Below are 27,620 nucleotides of genomic sequence, written 5' to 3'. Positions count from 1 at the left end.
ATGAGTGAACTGAAGGAACCTAGACCCTCAGACATAAAGTAGGACACTGATTCTTCTGTAAACTAAGGGGAAGATGAATCATTTGGCAGGAGATACTATTATTTGGATTAAAAAGCACAACATAAACTTACTGACAAAGGAGTGAAGGAGTGCTTCTGTTTCATTGTAACTATACACAAGCAAGCACATAAGTACGGTGGGAGAAGTGAGCAGGATAACATAAAAACATGCATTAACGTCAGATTTTATATGATATAAAGGCTGCTCAGTGGAAATTCTTTCTGCTGCTGCTTCAAAGATTTGGGTCTGATCAGAAAGACTACACAGGGGACGGTAATAATCAGAGTGTAATACTATTCTCTCAGCACTACACTCTCACTGTTTCTCAGTCCTTACACAGTCATGATCAGAGTTTAGGATTAGGATTGAAGAGGAAAAGATTAAACATTTACTGAAGACATCACATGTTTTAGCCTCATAAACCCAACCCTGAGGGAGAAGAAGCTCAGTACCAAACAACAGGAACATGCACAAGACAAATGTATGATTTTTTCTGTTTGTGTTTCCAGCAGTCAGCAACGCAGACACAGTGCAGAGCTTTCAAGATCCAGCTGTGTGTCTTTGAAGACTAACCAGTCCAAAGATGAAAACCCAATCTTCAGTAAAGAACCTGGACTCTCAAACACAAAGTAAGGCAGTGTTTATTCTGTAAATGAAGCTGAAGACAATTCATGATAAGAGAACCACTGTTGTTTTACAGTAACTCTTAGACCACCTTCACTCAACTCTAACAATGCAAATCTTCTGTGAGGATGTTGAAAATCTGTGTATTTCCCCACACGAAAAAAAACTTACCCACAGCAAGCAGGTCTGGCCCGGATCTGGTATTAAGCCAGCACTGCTGGCTGACTTCTGGTATGATAAGACGTATGTCATCCAGATATGGGCCAGGCCTGGCATAGATGGCACTGTCTATGCGATGGCATGCCATATCTGGCCCGATTATGGTTTGGTTTATGTGGCCCAGGCCCATAGAAAACAGCTCTGGCCAGGATCCGGCATCAAGCTGGCACTTCTGGCTGACGGTTGTTATGGCAGGGTGTATGTCAACCAGATGTGGGCCAGGTCTGGCAATGACGCTCCTGTCTATGCGATGGCATGCCATATCTGGCCCGATTTTGGTTTGGTTAATTTGGCCCAGGCCCATAGAAAACAGCTCTGGCCGGGATCCGGCATCAAGCCGGCACTTCTGACTGACTGGTGTTATGGCAGGGTGTATGTCAACCAAATGTGGGCCATGTCTAGCAATGATGCACTATTTATGTTCCTATTTTCCTATTTTAGTTAGAAGACCCAAATGCCATGTTTGTTTGTTTAGAAGACCCAAATGCCATGTTTGACAGCTTTGTGACTGTACGCTTTATCCAAAACCTAGTGAGGGTTTACTCATCTTTGCCAGTGGGTGGCTGTAGCTCAGGTGGCTTAGTGGTTCGATCCCTGGCTTCTCCAGTCTGCATGTCGTGAGTGTGAATGTGTATGAATGTAGTTAGGAAGCACTCAGTTAAGAGAAAGTGTGTGGTTGGGTGAATGTGGCATGTTGTATAGAGCACTTTGAGTAATCTGGGAGAGTTGAAAAATGTTTTATAAGAATCAGTATGTTCACTGTCTGAACAGAGTTTTGTCATGTTACGTTTGCACTATTATGCACATGTTGTTATTACAAGGCTTAATTAAGGTACACATTAGGCTGACAGCTGGGGCCAGACCTGAAACTGTTCTGGGCCAGCACAGGACCACCAGTGTGTCTGCAACTGGCCTTGTGCTGGCCCATGTGTGGGCCACCTCTGGCAAACCAGATCTGGGCCCACAAAGGGCCGTCATTCTTTGCGGTATGTGGGCCATGTGTAAGCACATCGTGTGGGCCAGATCCGGGCCATACCAATTTTGCTATGTGGGTATCTGATGTGAAAAGCTCACTGATAAACACATCAAGGAGTTCTTCTATTTTAATGTATCTGTATACATGCACAGTTAAATATAAGTAAGCAGGATTTCCTGACATAAAGATCAGATTTTGGATGATAAAGATTTCAAATCTTTAGTCTCTTTAGAGGCATGATGGTTAAAACAAAACAAAGCAAAACAAACAACTGCACAAAAACACAAATTAAGCAATACATAATTATAAACCTTTGTTTTTAGTAGACTTTGTATCCTAAATAGTGAATATAGTATGTACAGTATAGTAAAATACAGTAAACTTTAAGTCTTCACAAATTAGAATATTTGACTTATTCCCAGAAATGCAAACCAAGCTCTTGCTATAGGCAACATGTAGACACTGCAGAGCCCATAGTAATGGGCCATATACTCCATTCTCCTGAAGGATCCTTCAGTGGACAAACCAAGAAGTTGATACCTTCGAAAAAGTGCACAAAATACATGTAGACTGGTTGAGCAAACTTGTTTCAAACCAAGACTTGAGTTTCGAGTTTTAATGTGCTTCTTTAGTTACTTCTTTGTTGACATGGAGGTATGCTTTGAGTCACTGTCATGATGGAAGTCCCAACCATGACCCATCCTCAGTGTTCTGGTTGAAGGAAGGAAGTCCTTGTCTAAGATTTTGCACTACATGGCCCCACCCATTGGCCACTTTTGAACAGTGTTGGGACTAACGCGTTATTAAGTAACGCGTTACAGTAAGTCAAGTCAAGTCAAGTCAAGTTTATTTATAGAGCACATTTAAAAACAACCAAGGCTGACCAAAGTGCTGTACAGTAAATACAGATAAAAATACAATAGAACACAATTTCGTAATAACACCTCGCTGATAAAAATAAAATAAAAATATATAAAACAAATAAATTAAACCTTTCTAAAAGCCAATGAAAAGAGGTGAGTTTTAAGAGCGGTTTTAAAAGTTTCTAGGCTTTTGGAGAGTCTGACGTGAGGAGGTAAACTGTTCCACAGTCTGGGTGCAGCCACAGCAAACGCCCTCTCTCCCTTTGTCTTTAATTTATACCTGGGAACATCTAAAAGCATCAGGTCGGCTGACCTCAAAGATCTCCTGGGGCGATAAGTACTAAGGAGTTCTGACAGGTAAGAAGGTGCAGTGCCATTTAAAACCTTAAAAGCCAGCAATAAGATTTTAAAATCAATCCTAAAGGCAACTGGGAGCCAGTGGAGAGAGCAGAGAACCGGAGTGATGTGGTCTCTTTTTTTTGAACCGGTCAACAGGCGAGCGGCAGCGTTCTGCACCAGTTGAAGGCGATGTAGACAGGAACGATCTAGGCCAGTATAGAGGGAATTGCAGTAGTCTAGCCGTGAAGTAATAAAAGCATGGACCACTCTTTCTAGATCGTTCCTGCAAAGGTAAGACTTGACTTTGGCTAAAATCCGCAAATGATAAAAAGATCCCTTAACTACAGAGCTGATTTGTTTATCAAGTTTAAAAGCATTGTCAAAAATAACACCAAGACTCTTAATGGAAGAAGTGCAATCGGAGGTTAGGGGTCCCAAAAAGTCAAGAGAGAAGTTGGGATCTTTAGGAAGCCCAAACACAATGACTTCAGTTTTGCTTTCATTAAGGTGTAAGAAGTTAAGAGTCATCCAAGTCTTAATGTCAGACAAGCAGGAGAGTAGCGGCTGCAAAGAAACATTGCAGTTCAACCTCAGAGGGAGGTAGATCTGAATATCATCGGCAAAGATGTGGAAGGACACATTATGTTTACGGAGCACATCGCCCAGAGGGAGCAAGTACAGAATAAACAACAGGGGGCCTAGTATGGACCCCTGAGGTACGCCACAGGTTAAAGGAGCTCTGGGAGATGACAGTTCACCAAGGTGAACAGAAAAACTCCTATTATTCAAATAGGACTGGAAAAACTTTAAGACAGTGCCCTTTAAACCGACACAATGTTGAAGGCGGGATAGCAGTATGTTGTGATCAACAGTGTCGAAGGCTGCTGTCAGGTCCAGGGTTACTAAGACAGCAGCACAACCAGAGTCAACAGTTAAAAGCAAATCATTAAAAACTCTCAGAAGGGCGGTTTCTGTGCTATGCCGAGCTCTAAAACCAGACTGGAACTTCTCATAGAGATTGTTATTGTCAAGAAATAGCTGGAGCTGCGTGAGGGCGGCTCATTCAAGTACTTTAGACAGAAAAGGGAGGTTGGAAATGGGCCTATAGTTAGAGAGTAGGGATGGATCTAGATTAGGCTTTTAAACTACGTTATTATTGTGGCAACGAGCACGGTAACTAGTTATTATGCCAAAATCAGGAACGCGTTAGTCGTTACTGGGATTTAGATAGGGTCGTTACTTCGTGTGATGGCTATCGCGGAGCTTCCACAGATTCAGTAACATTAGCAAGTGGTGGAAGCCAGCAGGTGGATGAAGGAAAGGGGACACAGAAGGAGCAGAGACCCGAGGCGGCCGCCGGTCCAAGTGTGAACTGAACTTCAGGTAAGAAGTTATGACCTGCAGTCTATCTGGGTCAGATATAAACCAAGTTTAGGTGGAGTTTATTTTCGTTATTCTGACTTTTTCCGTACTGCGTACTAGCTAGTATGACGGAGTTTCTATACAGCTGGGTGGGTGCTATGAAGTTAATGATGTTGAACTTTATTTTGTTCATAAGTTATTAGAGTTGCCAACCGTCCTGTCTGGTATTCAGAGAAAATATTACGCATTTCGTATTGAGGTGAAAAGGAACAGTTTGTCCCGTAATTCAGCTACAATGAAAAAGGCACAAAGCTGGAGTTATTCTGTCTTTGCTGCACAGCTGCCTCTTCTTCTTTCATTCTCCCCCCTCCCTCTCCCGTTTCTACTTCAATCATGAAACTGATCAATGATCAGCTGATCGGCTCTCTTGTTTGTTTATCGCCCACTTTGCGCCAAAAGAGGAAACCAGCGTATGTCGCGCTAAACAACAGCAGCACGTTTAAGCTTGATCAGCTGTTGTTAGAATTTATTTAATATTAATTTCTAGTATTAGCTGATGTTTTCTGGAGCCACAGCTGCAAAAAAGCTGCTGGTCATGATATGGTTTGGTTATCTGGTGAGAGGGAAACATGAAGATGAAACCAGGAGATGTCCTTACTGAATCATCAGAGCTGTGATGGAGAAACAGGTTTACCTTTTAGGTAACATGAATGAGTTGAAGGGAAGTTATGAACTGTTTCTGAGAGACAAATAACCCCAGGATCATTTTTTAGGTAGCTGACAGCTGGTGACTGTGCAGGGGCGGGTCTAGCAAAGTTTTGCCAGGGGGGCCAGGTAGGGCATTAACAGGGAGAGGGGGGCACAAAGAAATACTTTTCTTTCTTATTCTCATTTAAAATATCTAGCTTTTAAAAAATAATTATCTGAATCTTACAACAAATGATTGATAGATTGATGCATATATACCATCAAAACAGTGAACATCACTGTCACAACAGTGTTTATTTTCATTCAAAGGCTTTATGATTTTTCCTATAATGGTGGGCCGGTCTCTAGTCAAAATGCCCGGGACGATTTTCTGTCCCAGTCCAGCCATGTATGCAGCTCATCTGCAGTCTGGTGTTACCTACATCTTCCTATTCAGAAGGCAGAATTTCCGAGTTCTGACTACAATCGAAAGCACCACGACTGCAGTTTTTGTGTTGGATGTAAAAGGCGCACATGACGCTGTGACGTAGGCTAGAATCATGGCAGCAGTCAATGATGGTCCAGGTGTGGGATTTCTCTTGTGGAAATGTGCACATTATCTTTTCCTTTCTATTGGTAGGTGGCACAGTGCACTTGTGGCAAGTAAGCAAGCTAGAAGACTGGCAAAGTTATGGAAGCAACACATTAACAAGAGAATTCTGAGTAAAACCAAAGTTACTTTCCCTAGTAACTAGTTACTTTGAAAGTAACGAGTAACTTGAAGTAACTGAGTTACTTTCGAGAGAAGTAACTAGTAATGTAACTAAGTTACTATTTTAAAGTAACTTATCCAACACTGCTTTTGAAGCTGTCTTGTACACATAGCAGAAACACAGCCCCAATGCATATTGTTTCTGCCTCTGTGGGGATGCCGTTCTTTGGGTCCTACTCAACATTTCTCTTATACCAAACATGGTTGGTCATGTTGACACCAAAGACCTTGATTTTGGTTTCACCTGAAACAGGACTTTTACTTGAGCCTTCTTGGAATCATTGAGATGCTCAATGACAAACTTAAGATGGGCCATTAAACCCTTCCATTCACTTCCACTTGTCCCATTCAGGGCCATGGGAAAGCTGGAGCCTATCCCAGCTGTCGTGGGTGAGAGGTGGGGTACACCCTGGGAAGGTTTCCAGTCTAATCGCAAAGCTAACACAAAGAGACAGACTACTATGAGCAATTTACAATCACCAATTAACCTAACTCCACTAACTGCATGTCTTTGGACTGTTAGAGGAAGCCAGAGTACTGGGAGAAAACTCGACAAGGGGAAAATTCAGTTTCGAATGGCCCTTAGCAATGGGTCAGACACTCCATGCTCCCGAAGCCCAACAGGACTTCTTCTTCAGTCTGATGGTTTCCTTCATCTCTGGTGTGTGTAGGTGTGTCCTACTCTATGTGCTAGAAATTTTATGTTCCAGGAAGTGTGAGTTTAACCACATTTCCATGTAGCACATCCAACTATACTCATATCCATTCTGGGTCTTAAATAAGGCTCCAGGCTTGTTCTTGAAAGCTTGCATTTTTCCCCTCTCAATTAAATTAGTCTCTGCAGCCTTTCCATGCTTTGTGATTGGCTCCAACAGCGAACTACAGACTGATCATGACCGTGATATATATTTGTCAGTGCTAGTATCAAATTTTAGCACTTCTGGCTTTACTGTGCTTTGTTTTGATCAGAATAATTGTTCCGTGGTTTTCACAGTGTGGAGGAGCAGATGTCCTGCTGTACTTCCTATCAGGATTTTAAAAAGGATCTGGTCTCTACCAGCTGTGGATGCAGACAGTCCATCACCTTGCACCAGTCTGCTTCATTAGAAGGCTCTTCAAGCATTCAGAGAAACTATGAAAGTAAGCTCTGTCTGATTATTTCATTTCTGAAAGCTGGACTTCTTGTGTTGTTCAGGTATTAAAAGCTAAAATAAAATCTGGTGTCTTGCCAAATGAGCAAAGGACAAAGCACAAAATATACCCAAAGGGCCTTTATTCTTAACAAATTGAATTCTAAAAAAAAGAACAACAATTCAAGTGCATCAGCAACTATAGTGGCTTGTCTTCTTCTAGTGCATTGCATAAAGCTCACTCACAAATGCACAGCTGAAATGGTCCAAATCCATAAATGGTAAGGAAAACCAATAGACTTTATCCGTTAGGCCTGCAAAGTCATTCAGCATTCAACTACACCAACCAGCCTAGAGGGACTGGTTTGGTCCAAAAATCTGAGGCGTAGCCCTCCCCCTTGGTCTGGTTGAGAAGAAACTTCCTTTTCCCTGTCTCCCCCCATCCATTTTTCTATAACATCCAGTTATAATATATATTTTGCTTTATGTTCATTGATTTTCATTCTTTTAGCAGATAGTCGTCTGCTGCAGAAGTTGTTAGACAAACATAAGGCTAATCTGGAGAGGAGATGTAAATGTTTGACTGAAGAAACAGGAAGTGGAACCCTATTTAACAGGATCTTCACTGAGCTCTACATCACAGAAGGACAGAGTGAAGAGGTTCATACCCAACATGAGGTGTGGCAGCTGGAGACAGTTTCCATGAACAAGGCCCTCCATGACACTCCAGTCAGCTGTCATGACATTTTTAAAGCCTTGCCTGACCAACAGAGATGCATCAGAGTGGTTCTGACGAATGGCATTGCCGGCATTGGAAAAACTTTCTCAGTGCAGAAGTTCACTCTGGACTGGGCAGAAGGTTTGGAGAACCAACGTGTCAGTGTGGTGATTCTGCTTTCATTCAGGGAGCTAAACCTGATCAGAGATGACCGGTACAGTCTTCTGGACCTGCTCCATGTTTTCCATCCAACATTACAGAAGGTCACAGCAGAGCAGCTCACTGTCTGCAAACCTTTGTTCATCTTTGATGGCCTGGATGAAAGCAGACTTTCATTGGATTTCACTAAAGGGAAGCTTGTGTCTGATGTCACACAGAAGTCATCAGTCAGTGAACTGCTGACAAACCTCATCAAAGGGAATCTTCTTCCCTCAGCTCTCATCTGGATAACTTCCCGACCTGCAGCAGCCAATCAGATCCCTCCGATATGTGTTGACAGGGTGACAGAAGTACGAGGCTTCACTGACGCCCAGAAGGAGGAGTACTTCAGGAGGAGATTCAGTGAGGAAGAGGTGTCCAGCAAATTCATTTCCCACATGAAGACATCCAGGAGCCTTCACGTCATGTGTAGAATCCCAGTCTTCTGCTGGATCACTGCTACAGTCCTAGAGCACATGTTGACTACAGAGCAGAGAGGAGAGCTGCCCAAGACACTGACTGACATGTACTCACACTTCTTGCTCGTTCAGACAAAGAGACAGCACAAGTACCATGAGGGATATGAGACGAGTCCACAAGAGCTGACAGAGGCTGACAGTGAAGTTCTTCTGAAGCTGGGGAGGCTGGCCTTTGAAAATCTTGAGAAAGGAAACATAATGTTCTACCAAGAAGACCTGGAGCAGTGTGGTCTGGATGTCACAGAGGCCTCAGTGTACTCAGGAGTTTGTACAGAGATCTTCAAACGAGACTGTGTGATATTCCAGAAATCAGTCTATTGCTTTGTTCATCTGAGTATTCAGGAGTTTTTGGCTGCAGTCTACATGTTTCACTGTCATACTAACAGAAAAACAGAAGTGCTGAAGCATTTTCTAGGGAATGGTGAACATGTTTATTGTGGTGACATCTCGTCTTTAGATGTCTTTCTGAGCAGAGTCATGCAGAAATCCCTCCAAATTAAAAATGGACACCTGGACCTGTTGGTCCGATTCCTTTATGGTCTCTCTCTGGAGTCCAACCAGAGACTCTTACGAGGTCTGCTAGGCGAGACAGAGAGCACTCCAGAAATTATACAGCGAATCATCAGCAACCTTTGCAAGATAACCAATGAGAATACCTCTCCTGACAGATGCATCAACATCTTCCATTGTCTGATGGAAATGAATGAACTCACGGTACATCAGGAGATCTTGGAGTTTCTGAAGTGCAAAAACGGATCAGAGAAGGAGCTCTCTGAGATCCACTGCTCAGCTCTGGCCTACATGCTGCAGATGTCAGAGGTTTTGGATGAGTTTGTCCTGAAGAAGTATAACACATCGGATGAGGGACGAAGGAGACTGATTCCTGCTGTGAGGAACTGTAGAAAGGCTCAGTGAGTAAATATCTGATTAACATTGTAAATCAATGTAAATTTGTAGCTAAGGTGTTCAAAAGTTCTTACTATAATGCTCACATTGTTCTTTCTTATAATTCCATTTTTTCTATTGCAAACAATACACTGGTTAGATTTTCACAGATGCTGTTGAGCTGCTCTGAAAATGTTGTTTGTTTTTTAAGTAAGAATTACTGTAACAATGCATTGTAACGACGCATTACTGTTTGCTTACAAACTTTAACTAATTACGACCACAGTAAATAGACTAAATGTGAAATTGCACTAAAATCTTCAGGTCTGAGAGAGACTGAGGAGAATTATTGTTTCATGTTACACATGTTAACACAAATCTCTATCCCAGGGGTAGGGAACATTAGTCCTCGAGAGCCGGTGTCCTGCAGGTTTTAGATCTCACCTTGGGTCACCACACCTGAATCAAATGATTAGTTCATTACCAGGCCTCTGGAGAACTGCAAGGCATGTTGAGGAGCTAATTTAGCCATTTAAATCAGCTGTGTTGGATCAAGGACACATCTAAAACCTGCAGGACACCGGCACTCGAGGCCTGGAGTTCCCTACCCCTGCTCGATCCTAATGAGGACACAGTTAACAACTTTATTTAATATCTGTGTTTTTGTTGTTAATGTTTAAGCATAGCATCAAAAACAAAAAACAAAGATGAAATCTTGTGCAAAGAGACTTAAAATAGGCATATTGATTGTACCTAGAAATTGAGGTTACAGTGCTACAAGCCTAACTGCTCATCAATATTGATTGATTGATTGATTGATTGATTGACGCAGCACGGTGGCACGGTGGTTAGCATTGTTGCCGCACAGCAAGAAGGTCCTGAGTTCAATTCCAACACCAGGCCGGGGTCTTTCTGTGTGGAGTTTGCATGTTCTCCCCGTGTTTGCGTGGGTTCCCTCCGGGTACTCCGGCTTCCTCCCACTGTCCAAAGACATGCAGCTTGTGGGGATAGGTTAATTGGATAATCCAAATTGTCACTAGGTGTGAATGTGCGAATGAATGTGAGTGCGAATGGTTGTCTGTCCCTTCTGTCCCTGTGTGTTGGCCCTGCGACAGACTGGCGACCTGTCCAGGGTGTACCCTGCCTCTTGCCCTATGACAGCTGGGATAGGCTCCAGCGCCCCCCGCGACCCTGAAAAAGGATAAGCGGAAGCGAATGGATGGATGGATGGATGGATTGATTGATCATACTTTATTCATCCCGAGGGAAATTGGGTTAAGGCTGCCAGCTGTGGCAGCGTCATCTTACCCTTCCAACCATACATACATTACACAAACATCACATGGAGAAGACAGGTCAGAGGGGTATAACATGGAAAAAGCACAACATGAGGAAAGATAAGGAGAAAAAAATAACTCCCCCAGACTGAGCTGCAATAGGGAGATCAGTTTGAGAACAGAAAAAAACACCTCTCCACATAGCATGAAAAAACTCTTAATACACCAAAGAAACACATGACAAGCAACAGGGGTGGGTAAAGGGTGAGAGACAGCCAATGTAGACAGTACATCCGGGCCTGCAGCCTATGCGCTGTTCTCCTTGATCCACTGTCAGCATCGGAGGGGAATAAGTGTCGAAGGCGTTTGGAGCGGGAGGGGGGTGAGTGTACTGTACATCTGTATGTGTGTATATATATATGTGTGTGTGTGTGTGTGTGTGTCCAGAGTTCAGCTGAGACAGTGTCCTTCGCCCTGCCAGGCTAAGTAAACAGTCTTCCAGCTAGGGCTGGGCGATATATCGAGTTTTTTAAAAATATCGATATATTTTTAGACGAGATATAAGATGTGACAAAATCCTTTATATCGATATAGTCTATGTTACGTTATAATTATACTTGTGGAGCCACAAGTTTGCCTCTCTTTCGTCCACTTTTGTCTCTATGCAACGTTACTCCGCCTCGCCTCTCTCCTTCACTGAACACAACTCCCCCTCCTCCCCCATTGCTTCACCTACAGGCAGCGACAAGATGGACACGGCAAATCTCCTTTAACGAGTTACTGCGCATCGCCCCGTCGGTGGGGCTGGACGGCGTTAACGTGTTAACGAGCTAACCACGTTAACGCCGTGCAGCCCCTCCTAAAATCCTTTCATTCTCTCAAAAGTTGACAGCGTGCCTTATGTATGAATTCTGGTTGTGCTTGATGACCGCAAACCGATTTGAAGTGGTACAAGGTGTGCAGAAATCTGTCAAAAAATGTTTCAGTACAACTTTGGTAAGCTACGGAGCTGCACCACTTGATGGATTGTCGGAGCATTACGGCTACAGAGGAACCTTGGGGAGTGATACATACTGTGCTTCAACGTAATATTACCATATTGTGTGTGTAAATGGCACCTATTCAGAGACATGGTTACAAAGCGGATTTCAAACTCCAGGCTGTCAGTCACGCAGGAGAAGTTGGGAACAGAGCAGCTGAGAAATCTGGCTTTGTTATTATGCTCAGCGTCTTTTAGTTTACATTTTGACTGCACAATTGTGAGCTCTTTGTTATGCATAAAAACAACATTGTTTTATTTTATTTATGGAGCATTATTATTTAATAAATGCTCATAATTTATTTTTGAGTAATTTTTTCATGTACATCTATGCTGTATGTTAATAAAAGTGCCTGTGTGACATCTGGGACACCGCTTTGACTAAGAACTCTCTTTTTGTTCTTACTTTATGGCTTTAAAAAAATATCGAGATATATATCTTATATCGCCATCCAGCTAAAAAATATCGAGATATGAATTTTGGGTCATATCGCCCAGCCCTACTTCCAGCCAACCCAGGTGGCCTTGCATAGAATGTGAAGAACAGTCTAAACACAGTCGTTATCAGGGTGTTTTTGTTCAGCTCCAGCCTTGAGACCGCAGCTGGCGCCAAAGGGGTATCCGCATGAAGTGATGGTGTTTTTTTTTCTTTAGTGCGAACAACTCATATGAATTTCAAAGCTGTTCTAACAGTCCAACACTGGTCTCTCAATCTCCCGTTGGAGAGCCGTGAGCTTCTCCATGATGTTATCAAACTTACGTTCCGTGGTCTCGTCATTCTTGTGCTCAAAGAGCCGATTCTGAGAACTCACGAACGCAGTGAGCTTCTCCAAGATGTGATCCAATTTGCGCTCAGAGGTGTTATTCCGATTTTATTGGTACTACTTGAACTCCGCCTCTGGCTGCACATCGTATACTTCACTAGGTTTGTGTAAGCATTCTGTCTGCAGATGTGTGGAAAGAGCTGATATTAATTTGTCTCTGTCTGGATTCAGTTTGCACCATTGTGCTCTTTTTCTTTTGTTCAATAACATCTTACTTTGGAACATGCCACACAAAACACTAGTTCTTTATAATAACTTGTTCTGTAATATGTGTCATCACAGACTTTCTGGCTGTAAACTGTCAGAGACTCACTATGCAATCGTGGCCTCAGCTCTCATGTCCAACCCCTCCCACCTGACAGAGCTGAACCTGAATGGAAACAACCTGCAGGGTTTAGAATCAAAAAACCTTTTTGCTGCTCTGGAGAGTCCAAACTGCAGACTGGAGACTCTGAGGTTAGTTCACTGATTACTATTTCTGAAGATATTTCAATAAATTGAACTGTAAAGCTTTCCCCTTATAACCTGACTCTAGAGCTGTCAGATGGAGTGACCCATCTTTTTCCAGTTCCTTTACGGTATGTTGGTTTTGGGTATCCAGGACTCGAATTTCGGCACCAGATTGTGCACATAGTTTAATAGGTTAAATCCTACACTCTACATTACCTGATGCAATGCCATGTGTCAGGTTGTCTTGCCTTTAGTTTCTTCATGTGGTGTTCTGCACTAACAGCTCCCATACAGACCTCCATACTCAGAGACTGAGAAAGTATATATACAAGGGGAAGATTAGGGAGTGGAGACAGCTGGGAAACATGGTGGAACAAATTAGACATAAGAGGAAAGGGAAGCAAACCGAACGTTATACACAAGAGACAAGGACTATCAAAAGGAAAGAGGAAACCTGACAGACACAGTACTCAAAACTTAAAACAATGATATTTTGTTTTGTGATTTTATTTGCTGGGGTGCTGGAATTTATTTTACATTTTTTTAATTTAATACTCAAATGTTTTTTAAATGTATCCATCACAAATTTCTGAAATTAATTTTTATGCTAAGACCAGTTAAATATTCAACTCAGTCAATAGTTTTAAAGATATACATGTTTAATCATTAACTCAAATTTTAGAGTGCAAAATAAAGGCCAGAAAGTAAATTGACAGACCAACCAAAATATATTTTGAAAGGTATTCTGTATGTATGAGTATGCACCAGGAGGGGAATAGATAAGAACTAAAACTGGCTTCATAAACATGGTTGATAAATAATCTGGATTGAAAAATTGCAGCCACTCCTCCTCAACCTGTGCTTTTTTATTCTAGGGTCTACCTTAGAATATAAATTGCCTTGAGGTGACTGTTTTTGTGGTTTGGCTCTGTATAAATAAAATCTAATTGAACTGGACTAAATTTGAGGATTCTGAAAGTTAGTTGAACTCAGTATACTGATTTATACAAACTAAATTTTCATCATACCATAACCAGGTTTCTGTAAGGCAGAAAAAATCAATATGTTGAACAATTATTAAATCATTTACTCACAGTAACTTAGAGAGATCTAATGTTTAATAGTCCACATTTAATTGTTTTAGTTTTTGAAGCAGTTTAGGGTGTTATATTATTATTTTTTAATATGCTCATTTTTGGTTTGTTTGATGATGATCTGAGAGCAGACACAGTCTCTGTGGGGATAAAATAAAGAGGGAAACTTCAGAGAGGTGTGTGAGACTGCAACTCTCTTTCCTGGTACCAAATCAGGATGATCACTTTGTTATTAATTTGACCAAATGATGAAATGATGTGATAGAAATGATGTCATTTATATCTAAAGTAGGATGAATGCCAGCTTTCCCCACAAGACCGGTTTTTCCACAGAAAGCTTCACAATTCTCTATGAAACCCATGTCTATTATTTTTTTCACAAAGGACTAGGTTGGTGTGCATAATATTGTTTGAATAATAGGTCAGTGTAATATTAAAACTAAAGAGATCATTTAAAATCACTTTATATTTAAAGTATGACAAATATGCAATTAAAAAAATAAAATAGGAAGGGGCCAAACACCTTTTCACGCTCTGACCAAACATGAGTGTAAAAGTGAAAGTGAAAGAAAGACAGATACTAAGTACTCGTTTGATTGAGAGAAGGTAAAAATATTATAATAACGTGTTTTATTCCCGATTCAGTTTGGAGAGCTGCAGTTTGTCAGCAATCAGCCATGTTGCTCTATTCTCTGCTCTGAAATCAAACCCCTACCATCTGAAAGATCTGGACCTGAGCTACAACAACAACCTGGATGATTCAGGACTGAAACAGCTGTGTTGTTTTCTGGAAAGTCCACACTGTAGACTGGAGTCTCTGAGGTTAGGTCATTTACTCTCTGTTACTATTATAAATTTCATTATTAATTCATTTCCATTGTGTAGCATCCATTTAAAAATCAACGTTTTATTGGAATATAAATTGCTCTGTGGTCACTAAAGACTAGTGTTGGGCACAGATATTAAAATGAATAGCCACTGTTAGTTATTAAATTAAATAAATGTTTCATATGCCTGCTAAACAGTCACATCCGTATACAGAAGATTCCCTGAACTTCAAATTACCAACCTTTCCACATCTAATTTGTTTATTATTGTTTTATTCGTTACTTAGATTGGAGCTCAGCGGTTTGTCACCGAAAAGCACTGTTGCTCTGGTCTCAGCTCTGAAGTCTAACCCCTCCCATTTGAAAAAATTGGACCTGGCCTTTAATGACCTGCAGGATTTAGGCGTGAAACAACTATATGGTTTTCTGGAGAGTTCAAACTGTAGACTGGACATTCTGAGGTCAGTTAACCTATTCTGTGACTACTGATAAACCTAAATTTGATAGACTTCCATGAGTTCCATGTATAAATGACCAAAATATACTGTATGTTATCTGCATGTTTTATTCTCTATTTAGATTGGAGCTCTGCAGTTTTTCAGAGATTGGCTGTGCTTCTCTGGTTTCTGCTCTTAAATCCAATCCCTCCCACCTGAAACATCTGGACTTGGGTGGAAACGCGATTCAGGATTCAGGAGTGAAGCAGCTGTGTGGTTTTCTGGAGATTCCTCTATGTAGATTGGAGACTCTGATGTCAGTTTGCTTACTGTCTGCTATCACAAAATCTTATAATTTATGTGTATAGTATAGTTAATTTCCTCCTTCAAAACTGAGGAAAATGATAATGATTAATGAATAAGAAATTCTTACTGATGAGGGAAAGTATGGTTTATGTGCAAATTTAAAAACTGTCCATATGTGGCTGAATTGTATCTGATTTTATCCACATTTTTTTTCTTTGTTCAGTCTGTGGTGCTGCAGTTTGTCAGAGATCAGCTGTGCTACTCTGGTCTCTGCTTTAAGGGTCAACCCCTCCAATCTGAAATATCTGGACTTGGGTGTAAATAAGCTGCAGGATTCAGGAGTGAAGCATCTCTGTGGTTTTTTGGAGATTCCTCTTTGTAGACTGGAGACTCTGAGGTCGGTTCACTTTCTGTAATTCTCTAATACATAATTACATTATGGATACACACAGATACAAAGAAAATCAGAAATTAGGGATTGCTCATTTAATAAGGACAAATAATGTTTAGCTAAATCAGAATCGTTAGAATCTTTTTTTATATTGTCATTATGCAAAAAACACACTGATATTATATGCTGTTCTATTCAATGCAAAGAAAAACAAGGAAAGCAAAGAAAGCAATCTATTCATAACAATATAGAAATAGAAAATAAGAGTTTCTAATAAATAAATACAGTATAAGCATGATTAAATATGTACATATTTAACCTCCTAAGACCTGAAATCTTCCATGGCATGCATTTTTGATTTCTCTCTTTGATTTCTGATTTCTCTTTTGTTTCTAAGAAAAATGAGCACCACATATGAGGATATTCGTTTTAAATTTCGATAGAACAGTAGCAGTATAATGTCCTCGTAAGTGGATATCAGGCCCTTGTAAAGCAAAATTGAGTATTTTGGTCTAAATAACCCAAAATGTGATGTCCACATATGTGGACGCCAGGTCCTAGGAGGTTAATATGTACATATTAACATATGTAGATATGTGTGTGTGCTTGATTATTGATTGCACAAGTTTGAGAAGTGGACATACAACCCTAACAACATACAACTGATAGAGTTGTTTCGGTGGGTGCGAGTGCAATTGTAACCACGGTAACCTCTGACCCCACTTCCGCCAGTCCCTTTATTGTGGCGGGAATGAATCCTGTATAAGTTCCGGGTCAATCAGCTGCATGTCCCTGCTCCTCTGGCTGCTGTTGTCCCTGTGGTTGGTGTACTTGTCAGATCACGACAAATTTTGCACTACAGGCCAGTTGACAGCGTGCAATAACCCGGCCGATTCATTCATCTTTACACTACCTCACACTCGACTCAACGGTCAGGTTTTTTTTGTTCTCCCGCGATCAGCCCTGATCAGCGCGAGATGGCGAGCCACCCGACCACCGCTACGTTGCGGTAGGAATTGTGAACCTATGGACTGAATCACAAATTGTTGACACATGACCTATCACAGGTCCATGGAACTAAACTAAATCACATACTGGACTACACCTCATCCCACCTCCTTTTGGAACCTACTAAGCTGTTTTGTATTGTCAACATTATTTTTGTTTGTGATATATATGCATATGTTTTTATTTCTTTTGTACATCCGTCTATACACTTCTCATAACAAACATAATATATATATATTTGAGCTCTACTTTTGTTTCCTGTGTTTTATTCACACCCTCAGGCTCCATAGTCGAATCTTATTCTGATAGCTCATTGTCTATGAGGCTGCAGTCAGGCGCCCTGGTCCTTTAACCGCGTTACAAGTGGCGAGCTAGCCAGGAGCCTTTGTGTGTGAATATTTTGGGGTCTTACGTACAATTTTCTTTACTTATTTACTTCGCTTTTGCTGAACATAACATCAAAAATGGATTCAGTTGCACTTTCTGGCATAAATATATCACAGTCTGTGATGATCTCCGGTGTGTCTAACACAAAATCTGATAATGAAATTCTTGACTACTTGCGTACTTATGGGAATCTTAGCCGTCATTTTTACATAAATGATCCCGCAAGTACTTTCTTCAAAAACCTGATCGCTGAGTTTGTAGATACCACTGCTTTTACAACTCTAGAGCCGTTTCTGCCATACACCCACTGTTCTAAAAGTGTTGCCGACCTTGTTTTCCGCGTCACAGCTTTGGCCTGTGAGTACGCCGCCACGGAGGACAGCAGCAGTCCCCCTCCCAATTACCTCAAAGAGCTCAAGCATATTGCTGATCGCAGCGGGCACCGGTTTGAAGATGTCTTGAAGACAGTAATGAGGCAGATTGGTCAACATTTGCATGAGGCAGGAGCAGGTGATGATGGAAAAATTGAATATGATGAGGAAAATGGAGTAGATGAGGACATTGGTGTAGAGGAAGAAGAAAGTGAACTGGAGCAGCAGCAATTGTCTTCACCTCCTGCCAGACAGGTTCCCACTGACCAGCAGGGGGCATGACCTCGTCAAAGCCAGACTGGACCAACTCCAAGAGTATCACTCACAGCCCCTGATCTCAACCCACCACAAATACAAAGGGTTGTTGTTGAGCATGTGGTCCGAAACCCAGACATAAGCACCACAACTTCACTACGTCTCCGTGCTTTTTCAGGAAGGATTCCTAAGCCAAGTAGTGAAGCAGATTTTGAATCATGGCGTTCCCAAATTGATCTACTGCTTGCCGACCCCAGTTTGTCAGCTCTATACGTCGCCAGGCGTATTATAGAGAGCCTGTTGTCACCTGCTGCTGATTTGGTTAAAGGTCTAAGTCCCAACACATTGCCTTCAGTCATACTAAGTGTACTTGACTCCGCTTTTGGAACAGTTCAAGATGGTGAAGAATTGTATGCTCAATACTTAAATATTCTTCAAAATCCAGGTGAACGACCATCCGCTTACCTCCAAAGATTGCAGCTAACCCTCAGCACTGTTGTAAAGCAAGGAGGACTTGCAGCTGCTGACATGAATAAGCATCTGCTGAAGCAGTTTTGTCGTGGGTGTTGGGATAACACTATACTAACCAAACTACAATTAGAACAGCAAAAGGACAACCCACCACCTTTCTCTGACTTGTTGTTGTCGTTACGGACAGAAGAAGACAGACAAATTGCTAAGGAGTCACTTATGAAGAAATACATCGGTTCATCAAAACAAAAAGCTAACATCCAATCCCAAAGTACTTGTTCTTGTGGGCACTCTACAGCCAATGAAGAGCTAAAAGAAATGAAAAAACAACTCCAAACCCTCCAACAGCAAATGTCCCAACTTTTGTCCCAAAAACGTCCAACCGAGTCAAAGTTTAAGCCACGACAAACCAAATCCAGTCATTCTTCACCTCAGTCAAATACCAGACCCAAGCCATGGTACTGTTTTAACTGTGGAGAAGATGGCCATGTTTCTTCCACCTGCAACAACAGAGCAAACTCCAGTCTTGTGGAACAGAAAAAGAGCCAATTAAGAAAAAAACAGCAAGAGTGGGACGCTAGAAATACTTCATCTTTAAACTAGAAGGAGTTTCTGTGGTGGGACACACAGGAGCTGCGTGCACGAACAGTCCCAGAAACCACAACAAATTTCCATTGTTGCCAAAAGGGCTTGTGGGGACCAAAAGCACAGGCCAAATTCAAATCAAAGGCAACCATTTCAACTGTCTTCTTGATTCTGGCTCTCAGGTTACTACGATTCCTTTTTCTTTCTATAATACTTACCTTTCAGACCATCCAATCAAACCACTGGATGATCTGTTGGAAGTAGAAGGAGCAAATGGACAAGCCGTACCTTACCTGGGATACATTGAGATTAACATGACGTTCCCAGCTAATTTTCTTGGTTCATCCATTAATGTTGATACACTTGCGCTTGTCGTGCCTGACGTCCAGCAATCACCCCCAATGATACTTGTTGGTACCAACACTCTTGACGTTGCGTACAGCAAACACTGTGATACCCTCTCTGAGCAGTCATTCCTGCCATCTGGTTCCGGTTACATTGCAGTTTATAAAATCCTCCAGTGTCGCCACATCCAGAATTCAAATGACCAGTATGCTCCTGTAATCTTAAAGTCAGACCAACCGCATACGATTACTGCCGGCCAAACCACTGTCCTTGAGGGATGCCTGGTCACAAGGCTATTCCAAGGTGAGAAAGCAGTTATTCTGGAACACCCCACCTCCAGTTCTCTGCCTGGTGGACTCCTAGTAAAAACCTGCCTTGTGGACTTACCTAAACGTCGGCCATATTCTCTGCCTGTTGTAGTGAGTAATGAGTCCGACCATGAAATCCACATTCCAGCTCGAGCTATTATTGCAGAAATCAGCGCCTTCCAAGAGGTCATTTCCAAAGAGCAACCCACCCAGTATTCAGACCAGTCTATAGAGTCGTTACCTCCATCTCAACCACCATACAACTTTGGAGATTCCCCCTTAACTCCAGACTGGAAAGAACGTATTGTTCAAAAACTCAACACTATTCCTGAAGTATTTGCCAAACACGATCTGGATTTCGGCAGGACCAACAAAGTTAAACACCAAATCAAATTGTCCGATCCAACTCCTTTCAAGCAAAGACCACGACCAATTCACCCTCAAGATCTTGATGCTGTCAGGAAGCACCTGCAAGAACTTCTTGACTCTGGCGTTATCAGAGAATCTGACTCACCATTTGCCTCTCCAATTGTGGTTGCACGCAAAAAGAACGGCAGTATACGTCTTTGTATTGACTACCGCAAACTCAATCTGCAAACAATCAAAGATGCTTATGCTCTGCCTAAACTGGAAGACACCTTCTCCGCACTTGCAGGATCAAAGTGGTTCACGGTGCTAGACCTCAAGTCGGGTTACTACCAAATCGAAATGGAGGAGAAGGATAAGGCAAAGACTGCCTTTGTCTGCCCAGTAGGATTTTGGGAATTTAATCGGATGCCACAAGGGATTACCAACGCACCAAGCACTTTCCAACGGCTGATGGAAAAATGCATGGGAGAATTAAATCTAAAAGAAGTCTTGGTTTTCATTGACGATCTCATTGTCTTTGCACCAACTCTTGAGGAACATGAAGCTCGCCTGATGAAAGTTCTCACCAGACTCAAAGATTTTGGCTTGAAGCTTTCACTTGAGAAATGCATGTTCTTCCAGACATCGGTGAAGTATCTGGGCCATGTAGTGTCCCAGGCTGGTGTTGAAACTGATCTGGACAAGATTTCCACACTCACTTCTTGGCCAGTGCCAAAAAACTTGAAGGAATTAAGATCTTTCCTTGGTTTTGCTGGGTACTACAGACGTTTTGTCCAGGGATATTCGGCCATTGTCAAGCCGTTACATGAACTCACTGCTGGTTATCCACCTTCCCAGAGGAAACTGAGACGAACTGTAAAGCCAGAGAATTACCTCAACCCCAAAGAGCCATTTGGAGGACGATGGACGCAAATGTGTCAACAAGCTTTTGAGTCCATTATTGACAAACTCACTTCTGCCCCAGTTCTGGCATTTGCTGATCCCCAGAAACCATACACACTCCACACTGATGCCAGTGCCACAGGTCTTGGTGCGGTGCTGTATCAAGAGCAGGATGGAAAAAACAGAGCTGTAGCATATGCCAGCAGAGGTCTTTCCCGGAGTGAGTCAAAGTATCCCGCCCACAAATTGGAGTTTCTTGCTTTGAAGTGGGCGGTGACTGAAAAATTCCACGACTACCTTTATGGTGCTCAGTTTACAGTTGTGACAGACAGCAACCCATTAACATACCTCTTATCATCAGCAAAACTTGACGCTACCGGTTACAGATGGCTTTCAGCTTTGTCCACTTTCACCTTCAAATTAATCTACAGAGCAGGAAAGCAGAACTCGGATGCTGATGGTTTGTCTCGCCGACCTCATGGTGAACTGTCTGATGATCCTCTGTCACAGAAAGAACGTGAGCGAATCTGGAGATTTGCATGGCGACATCTCAATGAACCAGATTATGTCTCTATTGACCAGCATACCATCAAAGCAGTTTGTGACCGTCATCTGATGTACAGTTCAAGCACGGATCCTGATCTTGCTCTGGTGTTATCCATGTCTGTCAATGTCAACAGTCTGCCTGACAGTTTCACGGACGACATCCAGTTCACCTCCATGGTACTCCCCCAAATCTCAACAGCTGACCTTGCAGCCAAACAACGCCTTGACCCTGTCATCCGGCATGTCATAGCTCAGGTTGAACGAGGCGAGTCACCACCGCCATTCCTGAGGGAAGAACTTCCCGATCTACCTCTATTACTGCGAGAAGTAAATAAACTGGAGCTCCATAACACCCTTCTCGTCAGGAAGAGACAAGTGGGAAGTGACTTCGCATACCAGCTAGTGCTACCTGAGGAATATCGACCAGTTGTACTTAACCACCTACATGATCAAATGGGTCACATGGGAATTGACAGAACGCTGGACTTGGTCCGTTCCCGGTTTTATTGGCCTAAGATGACAAGTGATGTGGTCAATAAAATAAGACAGTGCGAAAGATGCGTGAGACGCAAATCCCCATCTGAACGAGCCGCACCTCTGGTCAATATCAAAACCTCTCATCCCATGGAACTGGTGTGCATGGATTTTCTCTCTGTGGAACCAGATCGTGGAGTCAAAGACATACTTGTCATAACTGACCATTTCACAAAATATGCCATTGCTGTGCCAACACCAAACCAGAAAGCCAGGACTGTTGCCAAATGTTTATGGGACAACTTTCTTGTGCATTATGGTATCCCAGAACGTTTGCACAGTGACCAAGGCCCTGACTTTGAATCCAGAATCATCCGAGAGCTTTGTGAAATGGCTGGGATCCACAAAATAAGAACCACTCCATACCATCCAAGAGGCAATCCTGTTGAACGGTTTAACCGAACATTACTGGATATGCTAGGAACACTCACAGCTCAACAGAAATCCCATTGGAAAGATTTTGTAAAACCCCTGGTGCATGCATACAATTGCACAAGAAACGATGTTACAGGTTTTTCACCATATGAGCTTATGTTTGGCCGCCAACCTCGCTTACCGGTGGACTTGGCCTTTGGACTACCCCTTGCCAAAGAAGGATCAACATCCCACACACAATATGTGGACAAACTAAAGTCCCACCTAGAAGAAAGTTACAAGCTGGCCATCGAAAACTCAGAAAAGGTGATGAAACGTAACAAAAACAGATTTGATAAAAATGTCACTGCATCACAGCTGAATGTTGGAGACAGAGTTCTTGTGAGGAACGTGCGGCTAAGAGGCAAACACAAGCTTGCAGACAAATGGGAGTCATCTGTGTACATTGTAGTGAAGAAAGCCGGCACTCTTCCTGTGTATACAGTTCGACCCGAAGGCCAAGACAAGCCCCTGAGAACTTTACATCGGGACCTCCTACTGCCCTGTGGGTATTTACCACCTGAAAAGGAAATGCTTACTAAGCAGAAGAGGAAAATGCCTGTCTTACCTGTGTCTCCTGTACGTGCTGATGATGCTGATAACAATGACGAAGAGGAACTAATCTCATACCTACCTGTTCCCTTCTCTGCTGAACCTGTCACCTTCACAACAACCATCGACTTACCCAATACTCCGCAACCTGTGCCGCTTATCAACCAGCCCGATGTCCCTGTAGTATTGGCTACAGAGGAAGAGAATGCTATCCTCTCAGAGGAACCTGTACCTGCTGAAGAGGAACAAGTTATTGCTAGCGGAACCGTGGAAGCTGGCTTTGAGCCAGTTGATCTTGTCGAAACTTCTCACGATGAAGAAAGTCTGTCTTCTGATTCGGAAGGATCCAGAAGTAACTTGTCACAACACTCACCTACTGAATCAGAGCCTCTCAGTCCTGAGGCAGAACCACCTTTGAGGCATTCAACCCGCACCAGGAATCCTCCTGATCGGCTGCAATACATCAAGCCTGGTAAGCCTCTGTTAAAGAGCGTTCAGACCTTCCTGCATGGGTTAAGTTCTGTCTTCTCCTTCGCTCTTCAAGACGATGAAGAAGAGGAGACGATGCCTTCACACCTCAGCCAACCAGTCATTCGCTGCCAGCCTAGTCCGTGTACGAGGACGTCCATGAGATTAGGGGGGGAGAGTGTAACCACGGTAACCTCTGACCCCACTTCCGCCAGTCCCTTTATTGTGGCGGGAATGAATCCTGTATAAGTTCCGGGTCAATCAGCTGCATGTCCCTGCTCCTCTGGCTGCTGTTGTCCCTGTGGTTGGTGTACTTGTCAGATCACGACAAATTTTGCACTACAGGCCAGTTGACAGCGTGCAATAACCCGGCCGATTCATTCATCTTTACACTACCTCACACTCGACTCAACGGTCAGGTTTTTTTTGTTCTCCCGCGATCAGCCCTGATCAGCGCGAGATGGCGAGCCACCCGACCACCGCTACGTTGCGGTAGGAATTGTGAACCTATGGACTGAATCACAAATTGTTGACACATGACCTATCACAGGTCCATGGAACTAAACTAAATCACATACTGGACTACACCTCATCCCACCTCCTTTTGGAACCTACTAAGCTGTTTTGTATTGTCAACATTATTTTTGTTTGTGATATATATGCATATGTTTTTATTTCTTTTGTACATCCGTCTATACACTTCTCATAACAAACATAATATATATATATTTGAGCTCTACTTTTGTTTCCTGTGTTTTATTCACACCCTCAGGCTCCATAGTCGAATCTTATTCTGATACCTCATTGTCTATGAGGCTGCAGTCAGGCGCCCTGGTCCTTTAACCGCGTTACACAATCATGGGTGTAGCGTATACAGTAGGGGACTTAGCACACATCCCTGTTTTAAGTTGACGTTGAGGCTGAGTGTTGGGGAGAGGTGAGACCCTACTGTGACTCTATGTGGGTGAGTTTCTGAGAAAGCCACTAATGCAGAGGCAAATGAAGTGTGGGAGGCTAACGTTGATAAGTTTTGTTATCAGTCTCTTAAGGATGATTTTGTTGAATGCCAAGCTGACGTTGATGAAAAGAAGCCTGGCATAAATATCCTTGTATTCCAGATGGGTCAGGGTCCTGTTTAGAGCTGTGGCTATGGCATCGTCTGTTGATCTCTTATCCCTGCATGCAAACTGGTGTTGTCGAATATGGGTGGAAGTCCTTGGATGATATAACTTTTGGCCAGTTTCTCAAAAGAAGTGGTTCATGTTCTGAACTTGAGTGACAACAACCCGAAGCACAGCGTCACTATCAACAGCATTGGGTCTGGGTTTGTAGTTAATAAGTCAGCCACAGCCGACTCAAGTTGTTGCTGTGGAGGTAGTCCTCAATTTTATTATTATAATCCAGCCTGGCCTGTCTGATGCCCTTTTTTAGATTTACTCTGGCTGAACTGTACAGTTCCACATGACCAGACTTGAAGGCAGTGTTTCTGTTCCTCAACAGGGTCCTAACTGCACTTGCCTTCCAAACCTTTGGTTGGCATACACCCAGATGCCGTGGTGATGGTGTCTGTGCAGTACTAGATATAGCAGAGTATAGATGTGGTGTACTCCTTCTGGTAGGCAGGCTGGTAACATAAACAAGGATATTTGGTCCAACTAGCACAGGTGGGGTGTTGTTATGGTGCTGTATCCTTGTTTAATGTTGGAGTAGACTTTATTCAGTAGCTTTTCCCACGTGCAGTACAGTTTACATACTGACAAAAATTGGGGAAGTAACCTGAACACATTTGATATAATTTATCACTGATTATATGTAGATGTTTTATTGTTTATCCAGTCTGAGGAGCTGCAATTTGTCAGTGATCAGCTGTGCTGCACTGGTTTCTGCTCTGAGGTCCAGTCCTTCACATCTAAGAATCCTGAACCTGAGTGACAACAACCTGCAGGATTCAGACGTTAAGCAACTCTCTAAACTTGTGAGGAGTCTACACTATAAACTGGATACCCCAAGGTTAGTAAAGGTTGATTGGTATTGTACTAAACACAGTTATTATGAAAGGTCAACACATATATAATCAAAATTTTCTTGTAAATCTCTATCATCCAAGTGTTGGCTTTGAATTAAATTAGTTATTAACTAACTAATTAATTATTTTACTTTTTTTCCTTTATTTGGCTTTCATTTATATCTTGTGTAAATGTTATTATTTAGTTCCAATCTATAGCACTTTGCATCAGCTATGTTTGTTTTAAGGTTCTTTATAAATAAAAATGATGATGATGATGGCTTGACATTAAATATCTCCCTCTGCCGGTTTTGCAGCCTACTGTAGCTTTTGTTGTGAGCATGTGTTTGAGTTGTTGTAAAGATGATTGCTGTTTTTGTGTTCAAGTCTAAGGATATAAACTTGGATTGTAGCTGACAGTCTTATAAGATTTAAAGAAACAGGTTCTCATTCATCAGAGTGTGGGAGCATAAATCTGCGGACTGTTGTTCAGAGAACCACTGTTACATTTAATAATCTAGTATCTGCATCTAGTCTTCATACAGAGCAGAAGTTCTTTTGAAGTTCAGAGTTGCATTTGCATTTTTTTCCCCGTCAGTGGCTTCATCTAGATATATTCAGTGAGAGCCTGCATGTTTATTTATTAGCTGATGAGATGTTCATTAATGCACAGAAACTCTTTGTTTCATTTAAACAGCAAGAATCTCATCATTAAAGTGCAATGAAGTATTAAAGATTCTCATCGGTTCATTTCCACTGTGAATTTGAGTGAAACAAACTTGATGTAGAAATTCTGTGTGAAGTTCAATATATTCACTCCAACATCTTAACATGAGAGCTGAGAGGACAGCGGTTACACCGCACATTTGCTCCTCTGCTGCATGTTTTACTGGAGGTGCTTCATCAACAAAGCGAATAAACTGAGTTTCCGTAAACAAAATATTAATCTCCGGTTCTTCTCTGATTTACAGCTGGGAATGATGATCTTGGCAATGGTGACAGTGTATGTGAGTGGATGAGCTGTGTCCTGATCATTCCGAGAGACTGAAGCAGCAGCAACGTGTGCGTTACTGGGAGGTGAAATGGAGAGTTAAGCTTCATCCAAAGAGAAGAAGTCTAGATGACTGTTAGTGCTGGAGCGTGAACTCTTCTAAGAGTATGCTAAGTGTATTCTTCTAACAGCTGCACTGAAGAAAAAACACATCAAGGGGGAAAGGGACACAGTTATTATTAAGGGGGAAAGGGACACAGTTATTATTATTATTATTATTAGTAGTAGTAGTAGTAGTAGTAGTACTATTATAACAACCAATGATCAATTTTACAAATATAAGTATAAATGAAAAAATATGAATACTGATGCTTTTAATGAAGGACAATGTAAATACTGGTGTAAGTATATACTCATATAGTTAGATATCATTCTTTTTATTTAGTTTTTTTTTTTCAAATAAGTACTTTCAGTTTAACTTCATTTTAAATGTTATTCAGCTTTTGCTTTATGTTCTGTGCTATAAATAAATCTATCATGATACTACAACACTTCAAACCACAACAATGTGTTGGTTATTTTAACATAGGCAGATAGATTTTAAAACAATTAAGAGTTTATTGTATTATATGTCTTCACTAATGGACAGCTTAAATGGCATTCTGACACAATCATTTTCGTCCATGGTGGCGGAAGCTACCCCTTCAGTAGCTCCTGCTTGCATTATATTCTTTATTGTCATTACCTGATGGAACATAAAGATGTTAATAATTCAATTTAATTCAATTTTATTTGATTTATACAGTGCCGAACTACAACAACAGTCGCCTCAAGGTGCTTTATATTGTAACGTAGACCCTACAATAATACATACGGAGAAAGACCCAATAACCATATGATCCCCTGTGAGCAAGCATTTTGGCAACAGTGGGAAGGAAACACTTTCTTATAACAGGAAGAAGCCTCCAGAAGAACCAGTCTCAGGGTGGGGCTTCCATCTGCCTCAACTGGTTAGGGCGAGAGGAGGAAGACAGGATAAAAGAAAGGAAGAGAGCCAGAGATTGATAACAAGTATGATTCAATGCAGAGAGGTTTGTTTTGTACTTTCAGTCTTCAATTTCTTTGGAAAGCTGGTTCTATATACTTTGTTTAAAAAAAACAACAAATCAATG

General features: G+C 41.9%; 1 protein-coding gene across 1 annotated transcript; it reads left to right on the top strand.

Moving 5' to 3' along the window:
* LOC146614956 (NACHT, LRR and PYD domains-containing protein 14-like) lies at window positions 1–26,476 on the top strand. Its single transcript, XM_085375525.1, has 11 exons — window positions 1–38; window positions 570–689; window positions 6,897–7,042; window positions 7,544–9,338; window positions 12,735–12,908; window positions 14,642–14,818; window positions 15,111–15,284; window positions 15,403–15,576; window positions 15,790–15,963; window positions 25,289–25,466; window positions 26,429–26,476. The coding sequence occupies exons 1-11, from the start codon at window positions 1–3 to the stop codon at window positions 26,474–26,476; spliced, it is 3,198 nt and encodes a 1,065-aa protein (XP_085231651.1).
* Window positions 26,477–27,620: the final 1,144 nt, after the last annotated feature.

This window comes from Diplotaxodon limnothrissa, linkage group LG17 (assembly GCF_057381915.1).
Source record: "Diplotaxodon limnothrissa isolate DT_005_m linkage group LG17, D_limnothrissa_male_GT1.1, whole genome shotgun sequence".
In the NCBI taxonomy this organism is placed as follows: Eukaryota; Metazoa; Chordata; class Actinopteri; order Cichliformes; family Cichlidae; genus Diplotaxodon; species Diplotaxodon limnothrissa.
This window is presented reverse-complemented; position numbering and strand designations above follow the sequence as displayed.

Bases quoted from the DNA above. Each gene is read 5' to 3' on its own strand.
- LOC146614956 (XM_085375525.1), top strand. From the start codon at position 1: ATGAGTGAACTGAAGGAACCTAGACCCTCAGACATAAA. The intron at 690-6,896 runs GTAAGGCAGTGT...TGGTTTTCACAG, and splicing joins CCTGGACTCTCAAACACAAA to TGTGGAGGAGCAGATGTCCT. The intron at 25,467-26,428 runs GTAAAGGTTGAT...TCTGATTTACAG, and splicing joins AACTGGATACCCCAAGGTTA to CTGGGAATGATGATCTTGGC.